The sequence below is a fragment of the Ostrinia furnacalis genome, unplaced genomic scaffold, assembly GCF_004193835.3.
Source record: "Ostrinia furnacalis isolate ACB-3 unplaced genomic scaffold, ASM419383v2 OfSCF0629, whole genome shotgun sequence".
NCBI classification, from domain to species: Eukaryota; Metazoa; Arthropoda; class Insecta; order Lepidoptera; family Crambidae; genus Ostrinia; species Ostrinia furnacalis.
Genome location: NW_021130868.1, coordinates 1 through 14942, shown reverse-complemented (window position 1 = coordinate 14942; position 14942 = coordinate 1). Strand labels below are relative to the sequence as shown.

Here is a 14942-nt window from a genome sequence, read left to right as displayed (position 1 = left end):
TACATAATGAACTCAATTAGTGTTACAATGTGCTTAATTGTGCTAAATGTGGCATCAATTAAGTCTGTTGACAGGTTACCTACTGTAATTGTACTAATTTGGTAATGGATAAGGTGTACTAAGGAGTTTTGAACCCGTTCTTTTGTATCTAAATGAATATTGCCTGTAGTCTAGCACATAGAGAACACGAATAAAGCATCAAGACCAGCAAACACTCAGCACATTATCCATTAAATTTTGTTAGCTCGTCTTCAAAATAAACATTAATTAAAATGGAGGTTGCCAAAGTCCGGGGCAACATTGTCAAAGTGCAGTAAACATTGACCAAGGGACCGTGTCCCGTTGCAGCGACAATTTCTCGTTGCAACGACAATTTCTCGAGCCGGTCGTCACGGGGATTCGGATTCGTGACTCGCGTCTAATATTTAAGCTGTGCTCCACAATAACCACTACAATTTATAGCTTGTGGAACATTGGGAGGACCTTTTATGTATCGAGAAAAGCTATTTTAGTGTTTTGTATAAGTGCTTTAAAGCCTGAACAATGCCCATAATTTGAATTCGTGTCAAATGTGTGATTGATTACTTATAACAACGTTGCATAAATCTTTTGCGGCTTTTATAAGGGCCCAAAATCTATACTCTATACTAATATTATAAATGCGAAAGTACGAGTAGCTCTGTCTGTCTGTCTTGCTTTCACGCCTAAACCACTGAACCGATTTTGATGAAATTTGGCATAGAGATAGTTTGAGTCCCGGTAAAAGACAATATAGGATAGTTTTTATTCCGGTTTTTGAAACAGGGACGCGGGCGATAAAGTTTTTCTGTGGCAGTCAAAATTCCACGGGCGGGCGGAAAGCTAGTTGGACATACGTTACACTTTTGTTTTATAATGTATGATGTATGACACAATAATAATTAACAACGGTGTAAAATACTGGCAGTACCTACACAACATTATAAAACGAAAAGTTATGTGAGCGACACTAACTTCATAGTAAATTGGGAGCTTCGGGATACAATAGAGAGTCATTTAGGCTTAGCTATCACAATGGGCAGCGTTGTAAATTCGGCTGAAAATATTGGGTCTTGTACACAAAATGAACGTTCATTTACTTTAGAAAAATACGTCCTATTTTGATATTTTTTGGCATGAAATCATCGTGGTAGGGATTCTGTCGCGTGTAATATTTAAGGTGCCCTTTGTAATCAGCTTCCTCTACCGCTAAGCTGCATAGGATTGTGTGGAGGCTTTAGGCAATGCCTAATTACATCACATTATTAACCAGACTGGGCATGCGGCGGGATTAAATGAAACACTAATTAATAATTTCGGTGGCTCATTTCGCTGTTTAGGTAGTGATGCATAATTATGTAATAACAAAATTGTTTTGGAAATCAAATTGAGTTCAGAATTATCAGTTTGGAGTTTCAAAATGTATACCTACTGTTTTTTGAAAAATATTAAATTCCTAGAATATAATAAATGTTTGACATATTTACATATATCGCAACATTGCTAGATGTTGCCTTCCACCTTTTAAAAAAGAAGTTGTACAAGACCAATTGATTTATGCATTGATTTGTTTCCCTACAGACAGAGGAACAACATAATGTGTAGTATTAAAATTCTTTATTACTAAGATAAGTCCTTTTCATAACTTTAACATGTTCCAATATAGCTTGCCCTACCACCACTTCAGACCACACAGTTAGTTAGTCAGAAGTGGAGAACTAAATAAGGTATTACCTAAGTAAGTAATACCTAAACAAGTAGGCTTAGGATGCACGCCGCGATAACCCATATATTTGTCGTCTAAAATCATCGAAAAGATTTTATCACGTCTCGCATCCTAGCCTGCCAATCTGTAAGATTTTAATGATAAATTAAGTGATTTTTACCTGAATCTCCGTGCCTCCATTTGCCGGCTGCATCGCTGCGCCCGCGCCGGCCACCAACGCTGCGCCCGCGCTGTTGGAGATGACCTGCGCTGCCTGCAGCGCCGCCTGCGCCGACGCCGACTGCAAGCAAACCGACCCCTATTGATTTGTGATTTACGTAGAGCAAGGCTTTAAATTAAAATATAACTGGTGGTTTATGAATATTTGGTTAGTGAACATTGGAGTGTTTTCTACAAAGTGGACAGACGATCTCATAAAAGTGGAAGGCGTTGGATGCAGGCCGCTACCAACAGGCTAATTTGGATATCATTGGGGGAAGCCTATAATCAGCAGTAGACGTCATAAGTATCGCTGAAATGATGATGATGATGATGATAAGTTTGCATAAGCATTAGCTAATTGAAAAATTTGAATGACTCATTTATTTTGATTACATGAAAATTGAAGATAATTAAAATTAAGGTACGTAAGGCATTGAAAATACTATAAAAGAAAATAGATTTTGATTTTCCAACTTGAATGTATGCAGTACCTACCTATGAAATTTTACTATCTAAATAGCTTTACTTGTATTTTGAAGTATACTACTTAACTTGTATGCTGAAGAATATTTGTCTAAGTAAGTAATATTACTTATCACAAAAAGATCAACAAAAATAAATGTCATTGTTTGCCCACAACTTTCCCATGAAACCGTATGAGTTATCATTACGATATGTTCACCCGAACAAAGTTCCATCCCCGGCAACTGTATTCATTCCCTGTCTATATAAAAGAAATAGGTATAACATTGTAGTATCAACGCACGCATTGAAATAATGTAACAATGTTCCTGGGGGAAATAAAAACGTGGTCACGTACAAAAACTAAACATGTCCGGCGCTCTCGTAACTCGAACAATGAGGCGGTATGAGAGGAGTTATCTCGCAGGCGCGTGGGCCACCTTGAGTACCGGTAGATAACATTGACCACGACAAACAAAGGGTGCCCATAAACTTATTTTGTATCAAACAACAATTCGCTACTTTGTTATGTGGACAGCCCTGGGGGTGTTCTCGTGTGACGGAGACGTTTGTGGATCTGGCTGGTACCTATCTATTTAGTTATATTATGTATAATCGGGTGATAAAAGTTATTAGAGGCAACGAATAAGATACCTTCTCACCTTCCTGGTGAATAATATTGACTTGATTGCTAAGATAAAGGCAATATACATAGATAGATAAAGTACTTTTTTACTAGATTGTAAAGATATTACCATTCCTAAATATCCCGTGTGTGTGACAATATTAATAAGAGATTAGACCGCGTGTATGCGAACCTTTGACAATTGAGATGAAAGAAACTCGACCAGCTAAAGTTCCTCAAGTGCCTTAGTACAAGGCAATGAAAATTGTGTACACGTTATTCTGTCCCCAGTTTTTAATTGGACCCGACACGTCATGGGAACGTCCTGACGCCATTTACCGTTTCCAAGATACGAAATAAAATAATTGGCAACGTTCACGGGTTTATTTATGCGGTTTGCATTGTAAAAATGATTATTAACGCGCTGAACAAAAGCGGGCGGCGGTGACGTGAGAGATAGCAATCAGTTATTTTGCGTTAAATAATGGCTTTAATTAAATTACATAGATCAACATTAACGCTGTCTGAAGGATAACAATAAACGCGACGTTTTTGTTTTGGAAACATTTTATTAATTGGGGTTGAGCAAGGAATAAATTGTTTTATAATGTGTTGCGTATACTGTCATGGACTTGGAATAAACAGGAGCTCTGTTTATAAAAGACGAGTGTAGGACATCAATCATGCCATACGTAGTTTGGTACCTACCCTAAACAACTGAATTAGGTACAGCTTCTAAATTGTGTTTATCTTGTTAAAACTGTTATAGAACACTCTCAAAATAAATAGGCAATGGATAACATTTTAAGAACACATCTTTTACAGTAACGCCGGGTTCTTGGAGACGAAATCCTTTGAGCACACAGTTGCTTTGGCCAAGGGCGCATTACGATCGCGCGTACGGCGGCACACTTTGATCCTATATTTTCGCGTGGCTTTGTGCCCGACGACGGGCTGACAAGCCGGCTGGGCAGACACAAAAATAAGGCTTTAACAATGTCATGGTAAGCCTGCCGCCGACGGCAAAGGCTCCGAACAAATTCGCGTTGACTTGACCCCCCACTCTCTTTGTCGTATCATGCTGTGTACGCGCAGAGCTGTCGATCCGTATTTAGATTATTGTGCGCGACTCTAGTGAAAAAATAATAAACTTTTGGATATGTCAAAACAAATTCACTTTATTCAGTGAGAAAACAAAGTATGCATGAAACTGGGAAGCAAATATTTCAGGAGTTGTACGAAGGCCAAAAATTTTAGGGTTGTTTGATAACACTCGCCACAATGTGAACCGTGTCATCTGAAGCTAATAAATTTGAATATTTGCCGTAAAATTCCGAATTCTTGTAAAGGAATAGGTGAGTTCGGGAAGTGCATTCGATCCGAAATATTTCACGTGTCACAGGAGCAAGTGGCGCGGCAAACTCTCGAGTTATTTAAAAAGTCTTATTCGGGCCGCGCAATCTCTCGCGGTCGCGTCGGTCGTCGCAAGAGCCTGAATAACTCGGGTCCGTCCCTATTCAGCCACCACAAAACCTTTCGAATCGCATGATTGATCAAAGCTTTGCATTCGCTGTACCCTCAAAATGCACCGATGCTCAGAAGATGACGCGAGAGTGAATTGTGTTCTTTGAGCAGAGACCAGCTTCCAAGAAGTTGTTTCATAATCCTAATGTAACGGGCGCGCTTCCTTTGAACTGTAGTTGTGTGTTTATGTATGTCCATTTCGACGCAACTCCCTCATTATAAGTTTTAATAGTGCACTGAACTACGGGCGGATTACAAAGAGATCTGAAATTCGTCATGTCTTTAGACATGAATAAACTTGTAGATGTCTTCCACATCAGTTCAGGATGTCGAAATTTCATATTGTTCTACTCATACAAAACAATTTAAATGTCGCGTGGTCACAATTACAATGAACCAAAATATCTTAACACCACGACTAGCTCTAATTTTAGATGGAAAATACTTCCTAAATTCAATTTTCGATATTTTTACCCTAGGAATATTACCATTTACAGAGGGGTGCCCGAAACTTTCATTTTACTCGTACACGAAATTCACACAAAAAGACCCACGGGCACAGGCTATTTTAAAACAAAGACGCTGAGGTTGCAAGAAAGGGGGTTACATTTTAACGACACCACTATCAGGGCAATGCAGAATTTTAACAATGTGCAAATTTAGAGCGTCTGCGTTTGAAGCGACAGCGGAAAATAAGTCGTCGATAATGGCGTTGGTCGGAGTGGCATCATTACTGTTCGGAAGCGGGTGACAGGCCGCGTCACAATATCACCGCTTGTGGGTATTTTAACTGTCTCCCCAATTATTGTGAGTGCCACACTCGAGTTTCACGTTTAACATCGCGCATGAATTAGGCGGGATATTGTCTCCGTGGAATATTGTTATGTTGACTTGCGTCGTTTGTTTCAGTCAAGTTCATTAATAATAAACGATGGAAGAATTCGAATATATTATTCATTTAACTGTGGCTTTTTGCTTATATTACAAGACAACAAGTATACATTTAAAATTATAAGAGTATTTGTTATGTCAAAATCATTAGAATTCTTCAAAAAAGTGGAAAAATCTGAAAATTTTCCTTAATTGTTTTGGTTTAGGTAACTAACGTAAAGTTACAATACGAATTCCAAAATGTTACACTAAGTTTCCGTAGCTACTACGATTTCGTAGATACCATAAACATTGTAGCGTATAGTAGACTAAAGTCGTAGCTGTTCGTATAGTAATCTCGTAGCATATAACCGTTTCGTAGCGGCATCAGTATTTACGTAGTCTCGTAGTAAGCACACATATCAAGTCAAATAGATAATAGACACCTACTTGTATCCGTTTTAGTTTAATCATCACATTAATTAGCCACGTGTTGACTTAGCGGCTTGTTTGCATTGTTGACAATCAGGTCGTATTGTTCTAATGTATTAACAAACACACAAATATCATAAAATGGGTATTAATTAGACAAATATTTAAAGTCATTTTGTTCAATTAACACGTATCATGATTAATCTGTGCAAACACTTCTTCAATGTGCCTATTCAATGTGTTGAGAAGAATCGTTTTCAATTATTCCGAGAGGTATGAAACATTTCTCATCACTCGATATTATCAGCCATTTGATAGGTTTCTTGGATAAACGAAACTAATTAAGCGTTTTAATTAATCCTACCATTGGGTGTTTTGTTACGGAAAATATTGATTTATTTTCCCGCATTCAGGTTTTGGGGGAGATGGGAAAGTTTCATTTGGCGTTGCTCAATATCTGTTACAGGCGGTTGCTGGTTAGTTGAATAACTGTTAATGAGCGATATCCAATTATGTCGGTGAGGTAATAAAAGTAAAATAAATTACGGGCAGGTAAGCAACAAGAGCCGGCACTAAAAGGGTTAAGCATATTTTTTAGTGCAGGCGACGTTGAGAGGAGACGTTAATTTTATACAAGCCGTAACCCGTGCTAGACTGACGCTGCGATGGAAAAAACGAATTCAAGCAAAAAATCTATTTGGCGCCTCTTTTATCACCAGAAATAAAGACGCATCCGTCTCGGCGTTTGTTTATATGCAAATCATAAATTCTATTGCAGTTTTCATTAACTATCCTCGCCTACTTTTTACCGCAGATTTTAAAGGATATTATGAGGGTTTTATAGCGAAAAGATCATAATAAATGTTTACTTTAAAAATACAGTTCAGAATTCAACAGAATTACATTTTAACGAATTACACGAATGCATTTTCAAAAATAACAATAACAGCGTAATTAAGTAAATAAAGCCGAAGAATCAAATTAAAATCATTAATGAACTTTCCGCGTTAATTGTTTTTGTTTTCAATTACAACAATATCGCGGCAAGCACACACACAGCAAGCGAGCAACTTTTAAACTTGTTACCCACGCACATCGTAACCGTTTATCAAGATGAACTAGACAACAGTCGTAGTTTCGTAACTCAATCAAAATCGAACAACGTCGCAGTCCTCCCCGTGGGTTTATTGAATACCGTTATCTAAATTGTGGGTTCTTGATGCCCTTAACAAAGATTAAATTAACAGGTCGACTGCAGGCCGCAGCTGTAGGGTTGAATTTCCCAATTGGTTACCTCGGCTTTAATGCTCCATCGCATACGGTACGATAATCCGCTTGTAGAGTTGTAATAGGGCTAATTGAACTATCGTTACGTTATTAGTGGGAATACACGTTCGATTCGAGCCGGATTCCATGTTTCCAAATGTTTATTGCGAAAACAGTATTGATTTATGTTCCCACCGCGCACTAACTGGCCCGCATGTTTTTTGGACTGGCCGAAACTGTTACCTAATGATATTCAGATTCGCAGTAAATTGAAACTAAATCAACTAACAATATGACTGATTATTGCATAAATAATTTAGGACATAAATCGTTCGCGTAATAGGCTGTAGGTACCGGTGCATGCGTGAAATCTAGCATTGTTTACAAAATAGTGCGTTATTTGTTTGTACTATGCGGAGGTTGCTAATAATATTTGATTCGCTGATATTACCAATCAGTAAAGGTTCGGACAAACCAACGCGATCACAGCGCGATCAACCGGCGTGCAGCGATGGCGATCAATGCATTTAGGTCTGGTCGCCATCGCTGCACGCCGGCTGATCGCGCTGTGATCGCGTTGGTTTGTCCGAACCCTTATTGGGAAATACAATAAGATAATGTGATAAATTTTATCAGACGGAATAGTTTATTGGTTCGTGTTGAAAAAACGTAGCAGAAGAATCTCAGTCACCTTTGATAGCGTCTTTATTACTTCCAAGAAATAAGATTTACATTATGTAACAAGTGCGTAGGTATATCTGATTATCTGTAAGTTACAACTACCTATCTACGTACAGGCAGTGTATAACTTGATTAGCCGTGCCCTAGCTATTTTCGTTTCAGGTGATGATTATTGAAAAAAATACATATTTGTTTAATCTACTGAGCATAGCTCAGCAGTAGACGTCCTGCGGCTAAAACATATTTGTATGTCCTGCGACCTATGTACAGTCGCGGAATGAAAAGGTTCGTCACCTTAGTGTCGGTTTTCGCTTGCACTAGGTACTGTAAGAGTCAAACCTGCCAACATAACAAACAGTACAAGAAACAGTGCTGCTAACATTTAAATAAATATGACGTTTGCTAACGAATAAGGTTTTGCTTGTTTATTTTTCTATCCCATCAGTGCAATGCTTGGACGAATAAACCACTGGACACGAAACCTACAAGATTTCTAAGAAAACACGATCAACCACTTTTTGCGGGGGGAGAGGTTTGACAATTGTCAAATAATGACATTTAGTGCTGGGAAAAGATCGTAAATTTTTATCGATAGTTATGTAAATNCTGGACTATGATATTTTATTGGTCAAATCAAAAGCGTATTCGATTTTGACCAACATTTGGCACCTTTATTAGGCTTTTCTTATCTTTTGGGCCTCAGTAGTGCTCGTCAAGTGTTACACATGGCAATGTTAAGAATATATGACGAAAAAAAATGCAGTCGCCACTCGTTGCCAGTTAAAAGTAGTAGCATATACGTGGATACTTAACTGAATGAAAATCTAGTGGTAAAATGTTATAAACATGTACGTACTTTTTCTCCTTCATGCGTCGCTTCTGTCTCTTTTTTGACGCAGCTCCCGAACTGGTAGAAGGGTTAGCTGGATCTTCTACAAAACACAAAATAGAACTTTTAAATGACGGCTATCGTTTTTATACTTAACAGTTGGCACCCCTGGCGAATGACAGGACCTTACTCTACAGTGGCGCCATCTTGATGAGTGCAAATTCGATAGTCCTCCTACCACTTTAGCGCTCACAAGTTGGTGCCACTGTCTTCGCTACTAGCAAGTGACAGGACCTTACTCTACAGTGGCGCTAACTGGTGAGCGTTAAAACGGTAGCCCTCATTAACTTGAATATTATTAATATTTCATTTGAGCGAGTTAACTCCGCATAGCGCCATCTATGTGTAGATTATGGAACTTTCTATAAAAACATTCGTACGAGTATTTTGGGCAGTCTAGCTTACCTTGCATGAAATTAGCTCCCGCCACCAACAGTTCCACCGCGAAGCTGGCTTGGTTCTTGGCCACGCGTAGCGCTAGCTTCGCTTTATCCGCATCGTAGCCCATCGCCACCAACTGAAGCGATAAACATGGAAAGTCATCAAGCAGTAAGACTTTAAACTTTATGTTAAGGCAATAAAGATTATGTTGCGATTATTCAAATATTACAAGCTTCTCTTATTGTGTCATTGTTTGTAAGCAATCGCGTCCCAAATCTTTACCCATTCCAGTAATTTTATTGTGCTAAAATAAGATTTTTAACACTTACATCTTCGACCAGTTTCTCATCAGGCACCACCAATGAATCATCTGAGCTGGATGGCTCTGTCTCCTCCGATGACAGGTCACTGTCTTGAAGCTGTAAACAAGATAAAATTTTAAATCCAAGTAATTATATCGATTTTAGATGTCTATTAGATGGTATCGCATCCAACTTCTATGGTACAGTACCCGGCAATAAATATTGCACATCGACCTTTGGAAAGAGACAATCGGTTAATTTCGGCTCGTAGAGCGTTATCTCTGTCGCACACTACCTATACGATTGACAAAACGTCATTGACAAAACATTATTCAATGAAAATATTGTCCGAACCCTTAGTATTTCTCTTCGACAAATACTTTAACATATTGTGAACCACTTTTCTTTCACGACTATAAAAAGTTTTTAGCAATTTAATTCACAAAATCAATTGCACACATTTAAAATAAAGTTTGTTTACACTTTGACAAAACGTCATTGACAGTCGTGCGACAGAGATAACGCTCTACGAAACCGTAACTAGCCGATTTCTCTTTCTTAAGGTCGATGTGCAATATTTATCGCCGGGTATTGTAGGTATTTAAAACAAAAAAATATCTGACATGGCTGAACTTTGAACTCCGTGTGGTAGATAGAATCCTGAAAAATCAGACCTGGTCCAATAAGAGTATTTGCAGTATGCGTTGGGGTCATGCACTTTGAACACTGGTTGCATTAGATATACAATAGCGGGTAGCAGCATTAGTTCAGTCCTGTCAATTTGGTGACACCAAGTCAAACTGTTCCTTAGTAATACACCTGCACTTGGTCTCCTGCTTCTGTATAAGTCCAGCTTGCTAGAAGTCACCAGGTGTTCCAATTATACTACAGTCTGGCTACATATACGGTCTCTCACTCTGAGGTATTTTGTCATTTACCAAATTCAAATTCAAATTCAAATTCAAATTCGTTTATTTCTTTAACTTAGCCTAGTTCAGTTACAAGTTGTTGGAGCTTCCTGTTAAGCAACAGATGTTACTTGTGCTAGGAAGCACCGCTCTTCCATAACAATATTACAGTAGGTAGGCAAATTTAATTTTTAATGCGTTTAGTGTGGATAGAACAAAATAAATAAATAAGTACACTTTATAATATTTTACAAATGAAAATTTTATAAGTGAAAATTTTAAAATTAAAGTTAAATTAATTCGAAAATACTAATTAATACTAGAACCCAGGTAAAAAATATAATGTGCGAGTGTGTAATGTGTGTGTATGTGTAATGTGTGTGTATGTGTAATGTGTGTGTATGTGTAATGTGTGTGTATGTGTAATATATGTATATGTGAATGTATGTATGATTTTGTTTTAACTCACTATCAGAGATTCAATTTCTTCGTAATTTTTAGTTTGTAGCCATTCAGTGACTGCTGATTTGCACTTTGCATACGTTAATGGATAGATGTTTATTTCTTTGTTAATTTTGTTATACATGGTAGCAGATCTGTTTCCATGTTGACGTTTAGCAAAGATTGATTTAATTTTTGGTATTTTGGCAACGTTAAATTTGCGTCTCGAGTTGCTGGTGTCAGGCGTATAGGGGAGCGTTTTATGTGTTCTTAGGACAATGTTCAGGATGTACAGCTTCCTTACTGATAGAGTTCCTGTAGCAGTGAAGAGAAGCTCTGTTGAAAACATGCGAGGTAAGAAATACATCATTTTTAGTAGTGCCCTCAGAGCTCGCTCTAAGTCAAGAAATCTTGTTTTATTTGCTCCACCCCATACAGCTATGCAATACGTTATAACTGATTGCGCTAAAGCAAGATATGTTTGATGTAGCAGATGTTCTGAAGCTACATGACGCAGTTTCTTAAAAGTCCACATGAGTTTTCTAGTTCTACTTATAATCAATTCTATATGGTTATGCCATGATAGCCGTTGGTCAACGAGAACGCCTAGGTATTTTATATGGGAAACCTTTTGTAATTTAGCACATGAGCATTGTCCATCGGAATCGGAATGACTTACCAGTAACTGCTCATGATGATAGTCGACGAAGCACATGATGTCGTGCCCCTGGCCCCTTCGGATGTAGGCAGTTTAAATTGTTTTTGTATAGCATTATATGTAAACGCATAACAACGTAATTTACCTTTATAATGCCATCTATAGTCTGGTCCGTGAGCACGTAGAATTTTGTCCAATGACCTACGCATCCTTATCGCTCCCGCGTAATTATGTTGCTATCGCGCTCGCACACTCACTGCGGGTGTCAGTCGCACAGTCGCGACAGCAATATAATTACGCGCGAGCGATAAGGATGGGTAGCTAGGGGTCATTGGACAAAATTCTACGTGCTTACGGACCGGGCTTTAGTATCAATTTTTTTTTATTACTTTTTATTCGATGTAAAGTGTGCGGCCATAAATGAACCGTGTTGGACATTTTTTATTTGCAAATTGTATTCTAAAGCACAATATCCGTAACCGAAACTTTCGGATATCCGAAATAAAAAAATATCCGTAACCGCATCCATAATCGAAACTACATAATATCCTAAACATCCCTATTGTGTATGTGTGAGAGATACTACTGACCAGCTCGGGCTGCTCCTGGATGAGGCGCACGGCCTCGGCGACGTGGTTGTTGGAGTTGCGCAGCGCGTGCGCCGCCAGTCGCCGCGAGTAGCCCATGCCCACGAGCGCGTCCACCAGCTGCTGCCGCACCTCAGACCCGTCCATGCAGAGGCCGAGAGCGCGCCGCTGTCTAAAGGTTAATGGGTTATTTATGTACAGGGTATGTATATTATGACTGTTTTAATATACAGGGTGGAATTTTGTAATGCCACCTGGAGGGAAAGTACTCTTAATACTGTAGATAGAAAATTTTACTCAAAGAAAACATTCCTTTATTTTCGAAAAGAAAAAGAACTGCATTTAAAGATTTCCGAAAAAATTTCGACAATTTACCACTTTTGTACTACAATTTTCTGTAAATAATTATGTCAATTATTTAAGATTTCATGATTTTCCTTTCATTTGATTTATCAAGTTTCTTAGAGAGATTTCATCCTTATACTTAACTCTAACGATTGATGCAATAAAAATACAGGTGTAATTTTTAACAGATTTGAGTTGAGTTTGAGTTCGAAATTTTTTCGAAAATTCTCCATCATACCATACAATTTTGTGTAAATAATTAAAATAATTTAAGATTTCAGGTTTTCCTTTCATTTGATTGATCAAGTTTGTTAAAGAGATTTCATCCTTATACTTAACCCACGAGCTGGAAGACGTAGCGTGGGCAGGCCTCCCACTAGGTGGACCGACGATCTGGTGAAGGTCGCGGGAGGTACCTGGATGCAAGCGGCGCAGGACCGGTCTTTGTGGAAATCCTTGGGGGAGGCCTTTATCCAGCAGTGGACGTCTTTCGGCTGAAACGAACGAACGAACGAACGAACTTAACCCTAACGATCGATGCAATAAAAATACAGGGTGTAATTTATCACGGATTTTAGTTGGTTCGATTCCCGGGTGTGGCAAGAAATTTTTTAGAAATCTTTGAATGCAGTTCTTTTTCTTTTCCTAAATTAAGGAATGTTTCCTTTGAGTAAAATTTTCTATCTACAGTATAAAGAGTACTTTCCCTCCAAGTGGCATTACAAAATTCCACCCTGTAGAATAGCTATGCTACCCAAAGTGGAGAAGTCAATAAACCAAATCATACATTTTTCTCTTTTAAATTACAACGTCGCGTCGCATAGGTACATAGATAGCAAGCGCGATCAAGTGGTTGTAGCGTTTGCCGCGTCGCGCTCGTCGCTGACTTAAAAGAGGTGTCTCCACTGCATGACCTGATGATGACGATTTATTGGGTGGATTTTTATTGGCGATAGGTAAGAAGCCGTGTGGTGGCAGAGTAGAATACATTTGTCACCAACCACTACTCTTCCCGCGGGTGTCGTAATAGGCGACTTAAGGATTACACATCAAACAGAGAACGGGCAGCAGCGCTCTCTGAAAAACATCAATCTTTTAAACTGCGTTTTCCAACCTGCCTGCCAAGCATGGGTATTATGGCAAAACCCTCCACTATAGTGGAGGAGGCTTATAGTCCAGCAGTGGACTGTAAAGGGCTGTTGATGATGATGAATGATCCTGGCTACATGGGAGTTGCAGCAGTGGGATCAGTCAAAGATGATGATTAACTTGATCTTCACTGGTTGGGTTTTTATTGGCAGTCAAGCTGTAGACCCTGGCTACACAGGAGTTGCAGCGGTGAGAACGAGAGGTGGGTATAGTCCCTTATTTGGTGATGACGATTGGCTGTTGAGGAGCCTAAAGCCTGGTCTGTGAGCACGTAGAATCCCGTCCAATGACCCCAAGCTGCCCATCCTTGTCGCTCGCACGTAATTATGTTGCTGTCGCGCTCGCACACTCACTGCGGGCGCGCGTCGCACAGTCGCGACAGCAATATAATTACGCGCGAGCGATAAGGATGGGTAGCTTGGGGTCATTGGACGGGATTCTACGTGCTCACGGACCAGGCTTTAGCTTCGCTCACTCGGTCCAGCTGCCGGCCGCCTGCCCGCAGTCCAGCCCAGCTGCGTCGGCGCTGGGGAGGAGCCTAGCCTCGCTCACCGGTCGCGGCGGTGCTGCTCGCGCTCCAGCTCCCGCTGCGCGCGGCGCTCGGCCAGGTAGTGGTGCGCGCGGTCCAGCTGGCCGGCCGCGGCGCGCAGTCCCGCACGCGCCTGTCCGCAAGTCCAGCCCAGCTCTGTTAANTGCTAACTAGCTTTTGGTCTAACGTTCTCTAATCTGTCTCACGTCACGGACAAAAGTTTCATCAATAGCCTATTTCTACACCACTAAATTTTAATCACCGAAAAAAAAAATTCTGGGTAATGGGTTATTGATACTGATCCCATTTGTGCAAAAAAAAGAGTAAAATAAAGTGACTCAAAATATCCTCCTAAAATTGGTAATTTATTGACACACGCGTCACTAGCACTATTCAAGAACAATAATGTAACACTAATTAAAATTAAAAATGGTCTAAGTTAGCTTATTATGTAATAATAACACTGTAAGCGTGGTCGAGGCGTGAGCGAGACAGACAGATCGATGCAACGTGTGAGCGCGTACGACTACTCTAGCGAGCACCGGAGTGACACAGCTGTGACGCGTAAAATACGGACTAACGAAAATTTTATAAAAAAAATTAACTTCATGAAAACCATTTCTTTTTCTTTTGCTTTCAATATTCCACACGTTTCTACATAACCTGTTAAAATTTTTTCGGTGATAAAAATTTAGTGGTGTATATGTCACCGGAAAATAACAAGACTCGTAAGTTGATCAATTTTCTAGGTAGTTGATCAACTCTCGGAAAATAATAAACGGCATTTGAAATGTACTATTTAACGTATGTATTTTAGTAAGTTGATTAATTTACGGCGTCTTGCCGTTAAATAATCCGACAAAGGCAAGGTGCACGTTGATTGGTTAAAAGACTCACGTGCTTTTATACCGCTCCCCGCCACCCGGCCGCCGCCATTACCAGTTTAAA

The 14942-nt window shown here is 39.4% G+C and overlaps 1 protein-coding gene across 1 annotated transcript in view; it reads right to left on the bottom strand.

Moving 5' to 3' along the window:
• Positions 1–14160, bottom strand: part of heph (polypyrimidine tract-binding protein 1 heph) — a gene marked incomplete at its 5' end in the record, with an annotated part of 43083 nt that extends 28923 nt beyond the window's left edge. The window contains 6 exons of the mRNA XM_028323228.1: positions 1905–2042; positions 8619–8737; positions 9100–9211; positions 9405–9494; positions 11975–12143; positions 14018–14160. Of these exons, the coding sequence (XP_028179029.1) occupies positions 1905–2042; positions 8619–8737; positions 9100–9211; positions 9405–9494; positions 11975–12143; positions 14018–14160 (771 nt within the window). The remainder of the gene's footprint in view (positions 1–1904; positions 2043–8618; positions 8738–9099; positions 9212–9404; positions 9495–11974; positions 12144–14017) is intronic.
• Positions 14161–14942: the final 782 nt, after the last annotated feature.